Genomic DNA, 18,240 nt, shown 5'->3' on the forward strand with positions numbered 1-18,240 from the left:
TGGCTTTTTAAATTTTCCTTACTTTTTTTTTGCATCACTATCACAATAGATAAAAAAATGCCTCCCTAAATATATCCACATTCTAACTCCTGAAACCTGTGAATATACTTATTGCCTGAAGCAAGGAGGAATTAAGGTTGCAGATTGGATTGAGGCTGCCTATCTGATGACCTTGAAATGGGGAGATTATTATGAATATTCACTTGCTCCCCCATTATCATAAAGGTCCTTATCAGTTAAAGGCAGGAAAGTCAGTGTGAGAGTGAAGCATCATGAAAAAGTTTTCACTAAATATTGCAGGCTTTGAAGCGGGAAGTGGCTCATGAGCCTAGGGATCCAGATGGCCTCTCCAGTCTGGGAAAAGGAAACAGCACAATTCCTTCCTAGAGCCTCTCAAACTTTTGTATATAATAAGCTTCTTTTTGTGTAAAATAAAATTTCAGGAAATATAATTTGGGAATTTATGCTATTTGCTTGCTCTCTCATACATATACCTGTGTGTGTGCATGTAATTCAGATGCATTAAGAATTTTATGCGAATATAATATTATAATGTAAAATAAAGATATACTATTTTCAAGTAAGTGAAATATTACTGAAAAGGTGCACCAGAGACTGTTAACACTGATGCTTTAGGTTGGACCGTAAGTGGATCAAGACTTGAGGTTTGCATGATGGAACTTTTAATTTTGAAAGCATTATTTTCTTAGTCATATAGAGTGAATAAATTTCAAATTTTAAAACCAAGTGTACAAGCCTGCTATTTTTGTTTGTGGTAACTAAACTAAATAAGAAATTTTCCGTAAAGAAGAGACTGACCCAAGAGATCAGTATGGCAGTGTGAACATAAAGATGGTAGAAAATGCCTTATTGTAATTATTTTAAATATTTTTAGTTTTTATTCTTAATTAGCAAAAACTGCATATACTTAGCGTGTAAGAGGTGATATTTTGAAACAGGTGTACATTGTGAATGGCTAGCTTGAGTTAAAATTAATATATGCCTTACTTCACATACTCATTTTGTGTGGGGAGAACAAACACAAATCTACTCTTTTAGCAATTTTCAAGAGTATATAATACACTGTTATTATCTATAGTCTCCACTTTGTAAAATAGATATCTTGAATTTATTTCTGTCATCTAACTGAAATTCTTTGACGAAAACCTCCTCACTTCATTCCACCCACAGAGCCTAGTAAGCAATATGTTTATCTTTTTCTCTGAGTTAAACTCTTTTAGATACCGCAGATAGGTAAAATCATGTGGTATTGATTGTTCTTAATATCAGTGTGTTTCACTGGCTCCATCTTATGCTTGTTAATTTATCAGCATTTTCTTCTCTAACTACTCCCCCTTGGAAGACATCCCTCTTCACTACTTTACCATGCCCAAGGACTGACCATTTCAACTAGAAGGATCTCAGTTTCCCAAATGCTCGAGGGATTCCTCTAAAACGCTGCAAGATTTCCTGCAGAGCATTCTCTCTATTCTGAACCTATATTACTTCATATTCTTAAATCATTGCATTATTGAGCTAGAGAGTTAGAATTTAATCTAATTTTTAATAAAAATCATGAGTTTCTGTGTAGAGACATATTTGTCAAATCCACGAACAGTGATGAAAACCAGGAATGTTTCTTTATGATGTTTTATTATGGGTGTCTGTAAGAAAAAGAAGGATCAACAACCACATACAAGTTTACAAAAGGAAGTTTCAAAACATTCTCTGTGTTGTTGTGACAAATGCAAGCCCGTAATTGGTTTTATGTCATTCATTTTTTTACAGGATGAAGGGCATGCCCCTGCAGCACGTCAATTAATCTTTCTAAAAGCAGACAGAGATACTTTGCATCTATGGTTTGAAAGCAGGTCAACAATTCTGATCTAGAATTTTAAAAGAGAAAGGACATTAGCACCATAACATATGTCATTAAAGCCTTCCCAAATATTTGTAATCTTCATCAGCAATGACTAGAAAAGAGAGAAGCACCTTTAAAAGTAGTTGGTATCAATGATTAGAATAATTGTGGCTTTGAAAATATTACTCTCAATCATTTTACTACACTATATTTTTACCAATATCCTAGGAAATTAATAAATGGTGTTCACAAGTTTTGCCCACTTATACATTTGTTTGGTCTTCTGGAACTCATAGAATTTATCTGTTTCTGACCATTTGAGGTAGTTGAAATAGGGAGGTCTTTTCTAATTTTATGTTTTACTGTTTCAGAAGGAAAGATTATGTTTTACTGATGAGCATAGTCATTGCTCCACAGAAGGGGTAGGATTCAAAGAATATAACACAGTGTTATTGTAAGAGTGTTGAAGTTTATTTATTATAGCACCATTGAGACATTTTGAAATTGGAATTGGTAAAAAAATAAAACAAAAAGCATTTGAACTGTATTTGGTGGAACAGAAAAAAAAACACACATACTTTCTTATGTTTGTCAAATTATTCTTTTTCCAAAAATTTTGGAAATAAATAACTGGAATTTAGTTGGTCATCTGTATTGGTTGACATGATCAGAACAAGAGGAACACATATGGAATGTGGAATTTTTGCAGGGAGTTTCAGACAGAGTTTGGCTTATAAAAAGCAAACAGGGCCAACGTCCACACCGAATTCTTGATCAGGACCACCAATATCATAGGGTGAAATATCTATAATCGGCAGTCTCATGGCCTTGCGTGTTCGGTATTCAAAGACTGTTTTGCTCCATTCCCCAGTGTGTTTCTGTATAAAAGAGGAAAAATGTTTAAGTTATAATGATATTAAAATTACTTACACAATTCCTCTGACTGATCAAGCTAGAAAATTTTTCTGCTGTAAGGGAGTTCTCGGTATACCACATTATCTTCTATACATATGAGACCTGCTCTATTTCAAGTTATAATCCTTCCTACTGTGAAATAATATTATCAATCAAAAGCCTTGTCAGAATTAAAGGTAAACCTAGGAGGGAGAGGCCTGATTCTGGTCTCTGCTACCAGAGAGATAGTTGGTTTACTGAGATGGCTAGGTCACTCACTGGAATTTGCTAACATTGGCAGTAGGTGCCCCCTTTGTTCATAAAAGTAAATAACAAAGGACAGATTCAAAGTCAACCTTTAAAATTTTACACAAAGGGTAGATATTAGATTAAGTTCATATAATAAATATTATGCAGACTATATGTGATAAAAATTAATCTTATAGGTGTATCCAGTTAATTGATAAAGAGTATGTTATGGGTTTAAATTTTGATTTCTTTCAACTGATTTCCTTCTAGAAGTTAAGATGTATTCAATTTTTGTAGTATTTCACATTCCCTGAAATGAATCTATAGATGCTACATAATTCATAACAAATGTCATTTTTGTTCACATGCTTGTTTTTATTTCTTTTCTCCAAATAGACTGATAAGACAAGATTTACTTAGTGTTTCATGACCTGTGCTTATAAATGTGTGGTTACTTACAGTGCAGCCATCTTCTAGAACTGTGTATGTGAATTTGCTGTTTCCTTCAGCCTTGAATTCACCTTCATTTGACCCCATAAACTTCAGGGCTTTCTTTACATTCCCACTGGCCTGATCCATGTATGCGATGCTATTCTTGCAGTGGTATGTGATGTTCTGGGAGGCCCGGCTGGAGAGAAGTCGGAGGTGTGCCAACTGGACCTCGAGCACATCTTCAGGAAGTTCAGGATTGCCATAGCTAAACTGTGAGAGGAAAACAAATAAGACTGGTCAAACATTTTAGTTGCAGCTTCATACAAGGGGTTCATGGAGTGTTAGTATGGGCGTTGAAATTGTATTATTATTGTATTATTGTATGTATTCTACAGTAGTAAGCTTTTATTGCATGGCAGAGCAAAAGTCGTCAGAAGTATAAGAAAGGTATTTGCATGCAAAGTAATTCAAACTAGTTTAGCTCTTATTGAGAGGAAAGTTATAAAAGCAGTCACCTGAATATATAAAATCATTTGGGCTCTTCTATTTTTTAATTAACTTAGCTTTGTGATCAACAGATAGGAGGAACAAAACATGTCAGTTAAGTATGGGTGACTCATTTTCAGAGGTATATCCTTTCTTACCTGAAAACCACCATCCATGGACTCTCCAAACCAAACATGTTTCTTCTCAGCACCAGAATCTCTCCACCAGTTTTTCAGTGGAATGGAAGAAGGACTGGCACTTAGGCATGTTTCCCCAGTTTCCATATTACAGAATACTTTGATAGCGTCCATCTTACAGCCTTGGTTAGGATCAACCCAATATTCTCCTGAAGAGTCACAATAAAGGGACAGAGGGAACTGGTTAGAAAATCCAGTAATGAAAGGGGCCAGAGTGAGTGTTTTTGTTTATTTGATAAGGCATTCATCATGTTGACCACTCAGGTCTTTTATGTATGGCATATAGAGAAACATTTAAGTTAAATCTGCAGGTTATCTACAACTATAGAAAACACTGGAATAAAATGTAACATTTGGGTTTTACATAACAATGATATACTAAGTCAGGAACTCCTGGTTGGTGTATAGTATTTGGTGAAATTTCTTCATTTTGAAAGAGATGATCAAACAATTAATGCAACTTTCCTGTATAATATAAGCTAGTTGTCTAATCCAGATTTGTGTCAATACACCTAAATCTGATTGATGGCTATTTTAATTAATTTGTAGAAATGACTCTGAGCAAATACAATGCTCCATGTCAAGATATTTGAAAGCTTAAGATAATTTTGCTTTTCAGCAATAATTAACCCATTGTATAAGCAAAATCTTAAACTATTAAAATATTCTACTCAGTTCTATGTAGCACTCTGAAATTTTGTTTCTAAATTTGAAAATTGTAATAATTAGATTTATTATAATAAATTCAAGTGTAATAATATATAATATAGTAATCAAATTATAATAAAATTATGTATTCTTAATCCTAAGAACACAATGATGAAAATTGTTTTGTTACATCAGTTTGTGATGTTCTGGAATAGCAAACTACTACTGTATTAACAGTCTTACAAGTGTCCTTAAATTTTCCTGTATTTGAAATATTTTGCAGTTATTTACATTACACTTTACATCTGCAAAGATATTTTTCTTTGAAATATTAAATTCAATTAACATTATCTAAATGCTATCTTGACTTCAAATTATTTTTGATTCAAAGTGAAAGTTTTCTCCCTCGATCCCTAATATAAGCTGCATTCCTATAACCCATGACCACCTGTTGGAGATTCCCATACATACCACTCTTGAGTTCAGGGTGGCACATTTTCAGGTCTCTGCAGTTCCTAGCAGGGTTTTTGTGGGAACCATCAGGACTAATGAGGCTTTCTATTTGTCCATTAACAGATTTGAGTGAAGACATTATCTCTTCAGTGTTGATTTTAAAATCCATTGGTTCATCTCCATAATATGGTACAAAACCAAGAGCAGATTTTTCACCACCTCCAATCCCAGAGATGGCAGCACCACCACCACAGCAAGGACCAGGGGCACCAGGGGGTCCAGGAGGACCAGGTTGCCCTGGATGGCCTGGGGAACCCTAAGGTGGAAAAGATATGCATTACTGAAACATGGCCTTGTTTGGTCTCCCATGAAAGACTATGCTACTAGTCCAGGAAAATGCATTAAGAATAATTCATACATCATGTGACTATTTACTAATTAAAGTTCACTTGGCTGCTTTTATAGTCATGTGATAACCCATGTATAATTACTATAGTTCATTACCAGAAAAATACTGGTCCATTTTGTAACAATCAGTAATGTTTGACAAATTTTATTATAGCATTCTTTATAATTCTTTATTCTGTATAAATGTTGTAAGCAAACAACCCATGATATACAACTCTAACACTGACATGACAGAGGAAATAAAATCAGGGAACTAGATTCTGGCCCCAAATTTGCAATTATCTTTGGGCTGATGAATTATTTGTGTTTCAACAGTCACATATGTAACTTGTAGAGATGATAGTTTTTATTCCACTTACCCCAGAAGTATGGGACAGGGAGGAATTGGGAATGATGGTATCAGGTAACAAAGCAGGAATCATGGAAGTTATTTTCAAAGTAAAGTGCACTACATAGATGCAAATTGTTATGATTATCAAAGCCCTGAGAACTTGTGTCTGAGATCAACACTGCTATGGTTGATTTGGATCATTAAGCGGATGTCAGCTTGATATGACAGCTATCAAACTATAGAAAAATTTTCTCCCTGTTTTAGTGTGGTGAGAAATATCTTAATTGTAGACAAGAATTTTTTTTTAAGTCGTTATTCATTTTCTAAATAAAATTATTACGTTTATCAAACTCGTTATCTCAGTTGAAGAATACTGTACAGTATTTCTGAAAATTTGATGATTATAGCAAATGAAATCTGCCTATGTACAAGTGATGTCTCACCTCAGACCCCCGTTCGCCTTTGTTGCCTCGAGGCCCGGGTGGCCCAATGGGACCAGGATGTCCACTTGTTCCATCTTTGCCAGGAGGTCCGCTGGGTCCAACAGGTCCCTAAGAAATGATTATGATATCATAATTCTAGAAATTCTATTTTCCTGCAGCGAAAACATTATAAAAAATGTGAATCTTCCAATGCATATTTGTGATACTTACTCGGGGACCAGCAGGTCCTGGACTACCAACAGCACCCTGGTGACCAGCAGCACCCTGGAGAGAAAGGAAGGACCAATATAGGTGAAGACCTTAAAATGCCTTAGGAAACTATGCTCATTATCAGGAAATGTGGTGATCATGATGTGATATGGTTTTCTCTTGCTTCAATTCCCTCATTGTTTCATGCTGCTATTTCACATAAGCTCTTGGATTCGTTTCTCCTATCTTCCAGCATATACTTTCAGAGATGGAAAATTTTCTACTATTAGTCTCTAAAATTCATCTTGCCCAGCGGGTGAAATGAAGGAGAATGTCTAAGAATGGGTGAACTTACTGGAGAGCCTGGGGGGCCTGGATTGCCAGGGAACCCTCGATGTCCTTTGATGCCATTAGACCCACGTTCACCAGTTTCACCTTTGTCACCACGTGGGCCTTGAGGACCCTTCAAAAACACAATTTAAATTAATGCCATGCACTCCTCCACACTGGAAAGATAAAACAGAATTTATAATGATTCAATCTATTTTATGGCATTCTATTACCTAGAAGTCTCCATTAATAGACACTTTATACATGGAACAGTAAAGATCATTTCTGTGATTGTTTTAGTTTTGGAATGTTAATCCCACAGAATCCCAATAATTGATGCTTGTGTTTTTGGCTCCAAGGAATTTTTAGAACCAGAATTACTCTCAGGACCAAAGAAGAGTTTATGGTTGTTCCATAGTTACAAATTTTGTCATTGTCTTTTCCTGAACATGCCAGAAAATAGAATGTTTCCTGCACTGTACAATGAGTTCAAATTAAAAAACAACTTACAGGAGCACCTCGGACACCAGCAGGACCAGGAGAACCAGCAGGACCAGCAGGGCCCTAAGATGAAGCAAATCAGTGAGCAAATACACAGGGAACTGTCTATGTCTATTGAGTAAGTTTTGTTTTTAAATGTTACTAATTTCATTGAGATGGATTAACAGCACACATGGTATTACTGGAAGTTATTCTTGCTCTGCCCTTATGTCTTGAAAAGCAGGTGTAGACAGGAAAGCTGAACAAAGTTTCTGTTAATTCAGCCTTGCATTTACCCAGGAAATACGTAGTTGACCTGATTAATACTGTTTCTGGTTTTAGTAATGAATTCTTCATTGACAACTGCCAGGAACACCTGCTGCACCTTCATTAACACACTTGTCTACAGGATGCCATAAGAAGGCTGATAATTTGGTGGGCAGACCTGCCAACCTATCCTCTCCCTACAAATCTCTTCATTGAGGGAAATAGACAAGTGAAGGGAGACAGTGCTATTAGGACTCACCGTTTCTCCTCTGTCACCACTCTTTCCAGCTGGACCCACAGGACCAGGGGGGCCTGGATGACCAGGTGCACCCGGGGCCCCAGGAGAGCCATTTTCACCTCGATCACCCTGGAAACAAATTCACAGATCCAAAAATAAATACAGCAATCAGTTGCTTCACAGAACTCTTGTGCATGTATTTGTTATACCTTGCCACCAGGAGATCCATCTCGGCCTGGCTGACCATCTGATCCAGGGTTTCCCTGATTTAAAAGAAAAAGGAGGAAGTGAGTCAAGTCTCTTGAAGTCCTTTGAATACTATATAAGACATTCATTCTTAGGGCTGGGGATTTAGCTCAGTGGCGCAGTGAATGCCTCACAAGCGCAAGGTTGTGAGTTTGATCCCTGGTACAAAAATTAAAAAAAATAAAAATAAAAAAAGACATTCATTCTTAACAAGGCAATATAGTTCTCAAGGGGGGCGAAAATAGGTTTTGAGGGCAAGAAATCTTAGACAATTCAGGGGGATTTGGCTCCTCAAAGAGTCACAAGACTCAAACAGATATGTGGTACATCTGTAATACTAAATTTCACAAGGTGGGGTGATCAGAAAAAAAGTCTAAAAAAGGTACTTAGAGGGGTCCAATTACTAAGTTTTGGGTAACAGGCATCTGGGAACTAATAATGGAAACCTACATCTAATTAGCCCTGTAAATCCATAGTATTATGCTGTGTAAATATAAAATATTAGTTTTAAAATGAAAAAGAAATAGACTAATTACAAAATGTTTTCATCCAGGAAAAATTGTAAACAAGGGCTTTCTCCACTAATTTGTTTCCTAATTTAGAAACCGTATTTTTTCACCAATATTAGTTGTTGGATAAATATTAATGGCTATAGGCCTTTTAGGTTATTTATTGTATGATGCAAGAGAAAGAATATCTCTTACAGAGGTCAATATTTATCCTCTTAGACATTAAGGCTCCATTCGACCTTTCCTTAAATAAACTACTAAATTTTCCCTAACTGGTTAAATACTGCCTAAGAATTGCTACTTACGTCTCTTCCAGGTTCACCAGCAGTACCAGCCAGACCAGGGAGACCCTGTGGTCCAGGAGGTCCACGTTCGCCATTGTGGCCACTGGTTCCTGGCTTCCCACTTTCACCCTATGCACAAAAGAATAAAAGACATTTTAATTTAATTAAAATCAGTTTATATTCTGTTATCAGATCTCTAAATTTCTTAGGGAAAAAATCTTGTTTTACTCAATTTCTTTTAAAGTTTTTTTCTTTTCCTTTCTTTTTTTTTTTCTTAAAACTATGTGCACCATAGGAAAAAAGTTGAGAGATAGCAAGCATCTTACATTTTCCAACTTGACTGGTGAGTCAGGATGTCAGGGCATGAATAATTACCCTGATTATCTTAGTCAGCATCCATTTTAACAAGAGATGTATAGCTAGAGATACTGCAAGAAAGAATAATGCTGACCCACCATGAAACTATAGTGCCCATTAGAATTTGATTTTGCTAAAAACTTGTCTCTTTATGAAGGGTATTCACTTGATATATTTATTGTATACACTGAATACACTTAATGTTAAATGTCAATTTCAGCACAATATCTTTTACTTGACTTTTTTTGAAAGAAGTGTTTAATGTGTCATGGTGTGAGCCCTAATAAACATGAACTGCTGTTACCCTAATTACTGCATGAATATTTTAGAGGCTATGCACTTGAATACCATGTAATGCTAGAGGGAGAAAATCTCCAGTGCAAAAATGACTGGAGTAAAAGGATTGTCTGAACCAATTAATGGCTTTCATAGGTTTGTACTCTAACATGATTTTCCCTTTCAAGATCTACAGTAAAATACTGAAGAATGTTCCATTGTTCCTAATAGAGGTGCTGGACATGGCAAGATTATTTTTCTATAATATTACTTTGTATTTGCACTCAAGATTTTTATGCTCTGGAGCCATTTAATAAAATGTTTGTTTTTGCCAAACTACAAATATAAAAGAAAATCACCCCTTTGATAATTTCTACCTATGATGGGAAACCTTTTCAAGTGACTGCTGAATGCTATCAAAGGAAGCCAGAGGCCAGGGAGGACGGACGGTACTCACCTTGATGCCCTGAGGCCCGGGGCTTCCCCGAGGACCTGGCATGCCTGGTGGTCCAGCAAGACCCCGTGCTCCAGTGATCCCTGCAAGTCCGAGTGGGCCCGGGGCTCCCTGTTGTGACAGACAACGAAGACTCAGCTCATCCTTACACCACTATGCCTCCCTCTACTGAATCTGGTGGAAAGCAAAATAGTACTGCCACTCCATAGAGCGACGAAGCCACTCACTGGAGGGCCTTGAGCGCCGGGAGGCCCCTTCTCTCCTGGTTGACCAGCATCGCCTTTTGGTCCAGACACCCCGGGACTTCCAGGAGAACCGCTGTTCCCTGCGGGACCTGGGGGCCCATCCTTGCCTGGAGCACCACTCGCACCAGGGGGTCCTGGGTTCCCCTACATAGAATTGTTGGAAATGTAAATATTTATTTTGAAAAAATAAATGTTTTATTCCTTCTTTTACCTAAGTTTCTCAGTGTACAGATAAATGTATCTTCTTTCTGAACTACATAATGAAAAATACTTCCGGTACCAAAAAACAAACAAACAAACAAAAAACTTACGTTACTGCCAGGAGGACCAGGAAGACCACGTGCACCAGGAAAGCCAGCAGCACCCTGTGAATTAATAGTGAATTTTGAGTTCCACAACTAGAATGACAGCTCTGCACCATGAACAAATATAAAGTATAAGAAATGTGACATCATCTGCATTCTACCTTGAAGTCATTTCTGGTTTGCTTTGTTACGTTAGACACATATAACTCATAAGTGACCGAGTGACCATTATTTTATACTTTGTGGCTCTAATATCTTTAAAGCAGTTTTGTACAGATTGATATCAATGAATATTTTTCAGTACAGTAAAGAAGCTCAATACTCACAGGACCACCAGGACTGCCACGTTCACCTTTGACACCTTGGGGACCAGGAGGACCCTGAATGAAATAAAAGGAAAATTAAGTATAAAATTATTAAGATTATAAGTATAAAACCAAAATTAAGTATAAAAACCAAATATAAGTATAAAACCAAAATAAAGCTTTGACAGAATCATTAAGCCTTTGAAAACCAGTAACTTCATGAAGAGTTTGAGTACTGTCATGTTTAGACTTCTGGGACCAAGATTCAAACTTAGAGCTATTCTCCTATGAAGATTATATACTTTTACCATGACAGGCTGCCTCTGCGTGAAATATTAAAGTACTGATAAACCCAAGTGCTTTCCACAGGCTTAGGGAGAGTACTCACCGCAGGGCCAGAACCACCAGGGGGTCCAGCAATTCCGGGAGCTCCACCTTCTCCTTTCTCACCAGGGGCACCTCTTTCTCCCTTAGCCCCAGGCTCGCCGTTCTGTCCCTGCAGGTAGAAACAGCGACAACCTGTAGGCTGACATCCTTACAATACACCAGGCTTATGGTTCTCTTTAGACAATAGATTCCTTCAGATGGAAAGATATTGAAATAAGGAATATAAACCCCTCTGAGGTCATGCCAATACAAAGTTAATCAAAGTATTTGCATGAGAGAAGAAAAAATATGGAGAAACCATAAGTTATGTTATTTGCCATTAGAAATATTTTTTTAAACATTGTGTATTTGAAAAGGAACATAGCTAAAGTCTTGAGAAGTGGATTGAGAGCAAATTTTAATATCATCAGATAACAAAGAACTTTAAAAATGTTCAGCGCTTTTAAATATACAGTGATGCTGTAGCCTTGTTATCCAGTTACAAAGTTAGAACAGGTATTTTTTATTTCCATTTTTAAAAGAGCAAGGATAGGAATAAGCAAAAAAAAATAGAGTGAAATAACTTCACTGGGAATAAGTGGCTTAAGGAAGAGTAAAACAGGAACTTGACTTATATTTCTGCTAGAGTTCAGCAAGAAGGTACTGTAGGCTGTGGGACATGCATGTTTAAATGTTCTCACTTACAGGAGCGCCAGGGAAACCAGCAGGTCCTGGGGGCCCATGTTCACCTCTTTCACCCTGAGGAGAAGAACACACTGGTTATCCCAGGAAGACACCTCCCAAGGGTGTGCACACTGTCCGCTACCATCCTATCTTTCCTGTAAGCAGAAAATGTGTCAAGATGACTACTACGGTTTCATTTCTGAAGTCTTTCCCACCAGAAAGATAGGTTCCTTCTGTCTCTGGCTATCTTATTCTCAAGAAAACATAGTTTGAAAATGCTGAACTATTCAATAAATTTAGTCATATAACTTCTAAAGCTGTAAATATCTTAAAAATAGTAAAATGGTTAATGGAAAAGTCCATTTTTAAATTTAAAACCAACACTTGCTAGATTTCTTTCTTGAGTCTTAAATTCTGCAGGCAGAGAATTTGGATCTAGAAGGAACCTCTGGAAATGCTCTTGCAGTTTGAGAAATACTCATTTACAAGTGGATATTATTGTGCAGCTTTTATATTTTTTCAATAGTTACACAGGAAAGAAGGCATGGTTTAAAATGGTGTTTTGTGAATTTTAGGTTTAAGGAATTTAACATCCCCTTGCATGTCATATGTTCCTAAAGACAGAACTGCAACATTGAGACTCAGGTTTCTGGGGTGGAATTGCTGTAAAGGGTAGCACAAGTAGCTACTGCCCGTGTGGGGTTAAAAGTGATGTCGAAAAGGTCTTTAACACTTACAGGGCCACCACGAGGTCCAGCTATACCTGGAAGTCCAGGAGCACCACCTTCACCCTGACCATAAGGAAAACAAACAAAAAACAATATTGCAACTCTCTTGCATCCGAAAAGTTAAAGACATATTTTTTTTTTTTGCTGTCAAACTGTGCTATTTGTTACCTTATCTCCAGGCTGACCAGCTGGCCCAGGAGGACCAATAGGACCTGTAGGACCCTAAAGAAAATAGAAACGTACTTTTGGAAATTTGAAGATAAATACCATCATTTCTCACATTAATCAAACAGAGGGTATATAGACCTATCATCCATCTAGTAAAGTAGATAATACGATTTGTTTCATTGCTGAATGTTATATTAATCCCTTGGCATGTAGGTAAGTACTAGAGAGCTTAGTAAACACAAGATTTTACAGGGATGACCCAGAAGGTAATAAATGGTATTCAATGATGGTTTATTGATTCATTCATTTGGATCTACATAATAGAAGATAAATGGGATAAAATATAAGAGCTTATTGTAATACCTTTAAAATTAAAGTATATTCCTTCACTCAAACAGTTGATAATGTACAATGCTTACTCAAAATGCTATTATGTATGTTAACCTTCTGAAATAGAAAATTTCAAGTATTAGTTTACCTAAATTACATAAATAAAGTATCTGAATATTTTTGAGTCAGGTTCTATGTTGGGTCCAAACTCCTGGGTTTAAATAATCCTTCTGCCTTAGCCTTTGGAATGAGGCTGACTTATGTAGTTTGTCAGATAGGTAACAACTACTTACCTATCTAGTCTGTCAAAACTGAAGTACCTCTGAAATTCCTTAAGACAACTATAATAAATATAATACTCATATTAAGACAACTATAATAATATAATACCTATGAGATGACTTAACTTAAATAACCATGTTACTTAGGTTTTTTTAATGCTCCAAAAGTGGTACAGTCTAACTAATCATGAGTGGTTTTTGGAAAAAAATAAAAGTTGAAGTAAGGGACTTTCATATCACATATAAATCAGGCCTGTAATTTGCTGCAGTCATATCTAGTGGATGCTAATGTCAAAAGAATATATTATAATGATTTTTGTGTTGTTTGTTTGAACATTTTGTTTTGACAAAGATTCACAGGAAGTTGCAAAGAAATGTACAGGAAAATTCTGTGCATCTTTCTCTCAAACCCTCCCAATGCTAACATCTTACAAAACTATAGTTTAATATCAAAACTAAGAAACTGACATTTGAACAATCCATACAGATTTAAACCATTATATATGCACTTGTGTATATGTGTGTGTTTACAGAATTTTATCACATGTGTAGCCTCAAATACAATCATCTTAACAGTCTCTCTTGTTATGTCCTCATGGCCCTAGCCACCTCCCATTCTCCCATCCCCAACTATTAACCATGAATATGTTTTCCATCTCTTTTTAAATTATGTTATGCAATGATTATTACAGGGATGGAATCATGCAGTATTATGCTTTGGAGATTGACTACTTGCCTTGGTGTTTCTGAGATCTGTGTAAGTTGTATGCATCACAAGTTAATTTTTTTTATTGCTAAGTACTCTTCCATGATGTAAATAAATATACCACAGATTTACCTTGTTATTTTTAAATGTAAAAACGGTTCTCCATAGCAATGTTGACTGCCTTGGATTTTACTGACTCCATGGCGCCAACTTTTGATCTTTATTGTACGTTTGAGGTTTTTCCATTCTTAGGTAGCTGTAAAACTGTCAGGTACTGATAGATATAAACCAGTAATTTATGTAATCAAATCATTAGGGTCTTTTTAAGGCCCACAAATTGGTAAAGTATGGTGTAATTTATCGTGAGTAGTTTTTGAAGAAGTGTTGCCATGCGGGACTCTCACACATCAAATACACATGGAGCCTGCTTCTCCCAAGCCTGAACACTCACCCGTGGGCCGTCTTTCCCGGGGGCGCCGTCCACACCAGCGCCGCCTGGTTCACCCTGTTAAACGAAAGCCGAGGTCAAGGTAATCTGCCAAGAGCAGCAGCCCTCTGCACTTTCTCACAGGAGCTTCGGGTACTCTGCTTGGTAGGTGCTCTAGGAATCCCTCTCAAATTTCACTTACTATGAAATAACATTAATTTTGCAAGTAGATGGATGTATATTCATCTATAAAGTCTGGATTTCTTCCATTATTAAGAGAAAACAAGCCAGTACCTTTTCACCTTTTGGACCAGGACCTCCAGGGCCTCCTCTTTCTCCAGGCATGCCTTGCAGACCAGGACTACCAGAAGCGCCGGGTGGCCCAGGGGGACCAGCGGGGCCCTGAAATCAAAGTAGAGATAGTAAATAACAAGAAGGAAATAGGGTGCATTTTTCAGAATCTAGGGCAGGGGTGGCGAACCTATGGCACGTGTGCCGCAGCTGACGCTTTGTTATCACTGAAGGCTCAAAAAGGTTCGCCATCCCTGGTCTAGGGGAATGGAATTCTGAGGAGTTACCTTTCCTCCTTCGGGGCCAGGGGGACCCGCTCCTCCCCTAAGACCTGGGGTCCCTGCCAATCCAGGGGGTCCACGTTCACCAGGGGCACCAGCATCACCCTGCCAGAGGGAAGTATAATTTCCGTGTTAGACAATCCAGTGCTAAAGATGAAACAAAACCCACCGAAAATCATATAATTTTGATGTAGACCACTAGGTTCTTAACTTGTGTTTTTGAGCATTTTGGAAAATTTTATACTAATAATAACCATTTGATCAGTTGTGTAGGGACTGCATACATAAGAGTCTAAAGGAAATTCAGGCACTTGGTCTAAGTATTAGCTGCCTTTGAAATTTATTTTATTATTATTATCACTTGGAAGTCAAATTTTTAAAGTTCTTCTACAAAACAGTTTTCCTAGATATATTATTATACGCACAAGGGCAATTTTTAAAAATTCTTCTGCCAAAAGTATTTTCCTATAGAGAATCAATACATTGGCAATATTTTCCTTTTGAAATTTCAAGTCCATGACTGGTTCTAATGTGCTTATTAATTTTAGAGAATTATGTATTCCAGATGGAACAAGCTTATTGTATGGAAAATGTCTTGAGTTTCCCTAAATGGATTTGTCAAACATTTGCAATATTGCTCTTTTCAAGAAACATGACTCTATCTTGTTATACTAAAAATATGTCACTAATCAGTTGCTCTATAACATGTTAAAAAAAAAAAAGTAGAGAAAAACTTGAAATATCACCTTGCCTCCGGGAGTTCCAGGCGAACCAACATCACCCTTGGGACCCTAGGAGGTGGGCATTGCATGATTAGGCCAATAGCAGAATGAACAACATAAGCTTCAACAGCAGACACTGCTAACTTGTTTCCATAGATCACAACTGCTCCAATCTTGAAGCTGTGTGCTGTCTCTTTAGGTCCTTTCTAAGAAAATTCAAAGTCTCTAGGGAACAGCTACTTCTGAAAACTACATGTCAAAACTCAGATACAGTGGCATGCAAATATTCAGAAGTTAATAATTGATAGAAGATTGCTATTTATTCCTGGGCTTCTGAATTTTGAAAGATGAAATGCAACTTACTGCTTCACCGGGTTTTCCATTTTCTCCTGGAGGGCCAGCAGTACCAGGCAAGCCCTATGGAAAATCATATTTATATGATGTTGTCACTTTCAAATATTGCTTATGGGAAACCTTCTCAAGTGTAAATGCATTTCTGTAAGATTAAAAATGGCTTTCATAGTCTTTTTAGAAATAGAATATGTGTGCCACTTAAAGCCTATGACAGACTTATGCTGGTCATATCCTATAAACCATGTTCATTACTTTTTTCTTTTGTTTTAGAAAAAGTGTTGATAAAATGGCAAGATGAATTTATATTATTATGAAAAATAAGCACAAGTATATAGAACTATATGAGTTAAATTTTAAAAATAATTTAATGTATATATTCTGGACTAAGCCTTGAAGATATGACTATTGATTAACATCGATTGACATTTCAATGTTAGTTAGACAAACCCACAAATTAAATTAAAGGTAAATTGTAATCTAGTAGAGTTCCAAAAATTAACTGTCAATTTGCTCAACACCATAAAAGGGGAGGTCCACAATCATCTAATCATCTACTAAAAGCAAATACCTAGTGACACTTAAAGAAGCTCTTACCTGTAATCCTTGGGGACCAGGTGGTCCTGAATCTCCTTTGTCACCAGATGGCCCCTATGTAGAAAAATATAATGATATGTTCCGTGACAAAATGCATAGACTTCTCAGAAGGCCCATATCTGAGTTTAGAAAGTAAGGATGTGAAGAAAGAAGACAGCCTGTGTTATGGAAGTGACTCAAATCATGCAGGTGCAATACTCATGTCAGCAGCTGCCTAGGTAACTACATAAGCAACCACCTCCTTGCTGTGGTAGCTCTAATGATATAGCGCTGGCGATTATATGATTTCTGTACCCTCCCCCTGCCCAATCCCCTCCTCACTTCTGCCTCCAATTTGAGGGTACTTACAGTAGGGCCCGGGGGACCCTGAGGTCCAGTTTCACCATTCTTTCCAGAAGGACCCTAAAAACAACAATTATTAGGGAATCAGAGTCAATACCAATAACAGAGAGAAGTCTTGAGTCCTGGTATTAATGCAGCTATTAGAAGGCTAGAAATGAGTAGATGCAGGCTACATACTGGAAGTCCAGGCCCTCCAGGGCCACCTCGTTCTCCATTCTTCCCAGGAGCACCCTAAAGAAAAAAGGACCAGAATTCACCAATTCTAACAAAAAAATTAGTATCATATGGATATTATTCCCTACTACTTTTGATCTGTCTCCTTCATGTCCACACACACACACACACACACACACAAACATACATGCACTCATAACCAATTACACATTTTGCTTCCTTCCTACATGCTATTTTATTTGCATATCCTTTTCCATGTTTCAAAAGAAGAATGAGTTTTGGCCATCTCTGAACCTTCTTACAGAAATTAAAAGGGCTTGTGTCATATATTTCTTTTTCATCTTTGATGGGTTTTTTTTTTGGTATACATTTGTGATACGTATTTGTTGTATATTTCTTGAAGAACTTAATGAAAGAACTCACATCATTTCCTTTAGGACCAGGGAAACCCATGACACCAGGCTGACCTCGAGGACCAGATGGCCCAGGAGGCCCAGGGCGACCACTTTCTCCTTGACTTCCCTAATGAGCAAAACAATTCCATTAATCAAGGCTTCATAAAAAGCTGACCAAAATCTACAACACATATAGACAGATATTCAGTGCTATACCAAGATATCCATTTTATTCTTTTGTTGTGTTTGTAAAATGACATTTTAAAAATGTACATACGGGAGGCCCTGGTTTGCCATCATTGCCTGGTCCTCCGGGGCTTCCAGGAGCACCCTAAATGAAAGAAATCAGTTGTCAGGTGATTTAAAATTTAAAAATTTTAAAAATACAACACTGTACTTGTAAAATTCTGTGATTTCTGCTTATATATGTAGCTCCATGTTTGCACACTTTTCTTTTGTCTATAAAGCGCTTACATCAATTGTTCCATATTATGTTCTTCCCCGATCTAT

The 18,240-nt window shown here is 37.0% G+C and overlaps 1 protein-coding gene across 1 annotated transcript in view; it reads right to left on the bottom strand.

The window, feature by feature from the left end:
- Positions 1 to 1,634: 1,634 nt before the first annotated feature.
- Col3a1 (collagen type III alpha 1 chain) overlaps positions 1,635 to 18,240 on the bottom strand; it is a 39,129-nt gene continuing 22,523 nt past the window's right edge. The window contains exons 23-51 of the mRNA XM_004872304.3: positions 18,008 to 18,061; positions 17,759 to 17,857; positions 17,339 to 17,392; positions 17,168 to 17,221; positions 16,820 to 16,873; positions 16,235 to 16,288; positions 15,896 to 15,940; positions 15,156 to 15,254; positions 14,872 to 14,979; positions 14,602 to 14,655; positions 12,834 to 12,887; positions 12,675 to 12,728; positions 11,959 to 12,012; positions 11,276 to 11,383; positions 10,909 to 10,962; positions 10,589 to 10,642; positions 10,260 to 10,421; positions 10,036 to 10,143; positions 8,967 to 9,074; positions 8,116 to 8,169; positions 7,928 to 8,035; positions 7,432 to 7,485; positions 6,947 to 7,054; positions 6,613 to 6,666; positions 6,403 to 6,510; positions 5,239 to 5,536; positions 4,081 to 4,268; positions 3,464 to 3,706; positions 1,635 to 2,739 (exon numbers count right to left, since the gene is read on the bottom strand). Of these exons, the coding sequence (XP_004872361.1) occupies positions 2,593 to 2,739; positions 3,464 to 3,706; positions 4,081 to 4,268; positions 5,239 to 5,536; positions 6,403 to 6,510; positions 6,613 to 6,666; positions 6,947 to 7,054; positions 7,432 to 7,485; positions 7,928 to 8,035; positions 8,116 to 8,169; positions 8,967 to 9,074; positions 10,036 to 10,143; positions 10,260 to 10,421; positions 10,589 to 10,642; positions 10,909 to 10,962; positions 11,276 to 11,383; positions 11,959 to 12,012; positions 12,675 to 12,728; positions 12,834 to 12,887; positions 14,602 to 14,655; positions 14,872 to 14,979; positions 15,156 to 15,254; positions 15,896 to 15,940; positions 16,235 to 16,288; positions 16,820 to 16,873; positions 17,168 to 17,221; positions 17,339 to 17,392; positions 17,759 to 17,857; positions 18,008 to 18,061 (2,793 nt within the window). The 3' untranslated portion in view covers positions 1,635 to 2,592. The remainder of the gene's footprint in view (positions 2,740 to 3,463; positions 3,707 to 4,080; positions 4,269 to 5,238; positions 5,537 to 6,402; positions 6,511 to 6,612; positions 6,667 to 6,946; positions 7,055 to 7,431; positions 7,486 to 7,927; positions 8,036 to 8,115; positions 8,170 to 8,966; positions 9,075 to 10,035; positions 10,144 to 10,259; positions 10,422 to 10,588; positions 10,643 to 10,908; positions 10,963 to 11,275; positions 11,384 to 11,958; positions 12,013 to 12,674; positions 12,729 to 12,833; positions 12,888 to 14,601; positions 14,656 to 14,871; positions 14,980 to 15,155; positions 15,255 to 15,895; positions 15,941 to 16,234; positions 16,289 to 16,819; positions 16,874 to 17,167; positions 17,222 to 17,338; positions 17,393 to 17,758; positions 17,858 to 18,007; positions 18,062 to 18,240) is intronic.

Source organism: Heterocephalus glaber, unplaced genomic scaffold, assembly GCF_053883595.1.
Source record: "Heterocephalus glaber isolate CG9 unplaced genomic scaffold, H.glaber_assembly_v1.0 deba00001058, whole genome shotgun sequence".
Taxonomy (NCBI): domain Eukaryota; kingdom Metazoa; phylum Chordata; class Mammalia; order Rodentia; family Bathyergidae; genus Heterocephalus; species Heterocephalus glaber.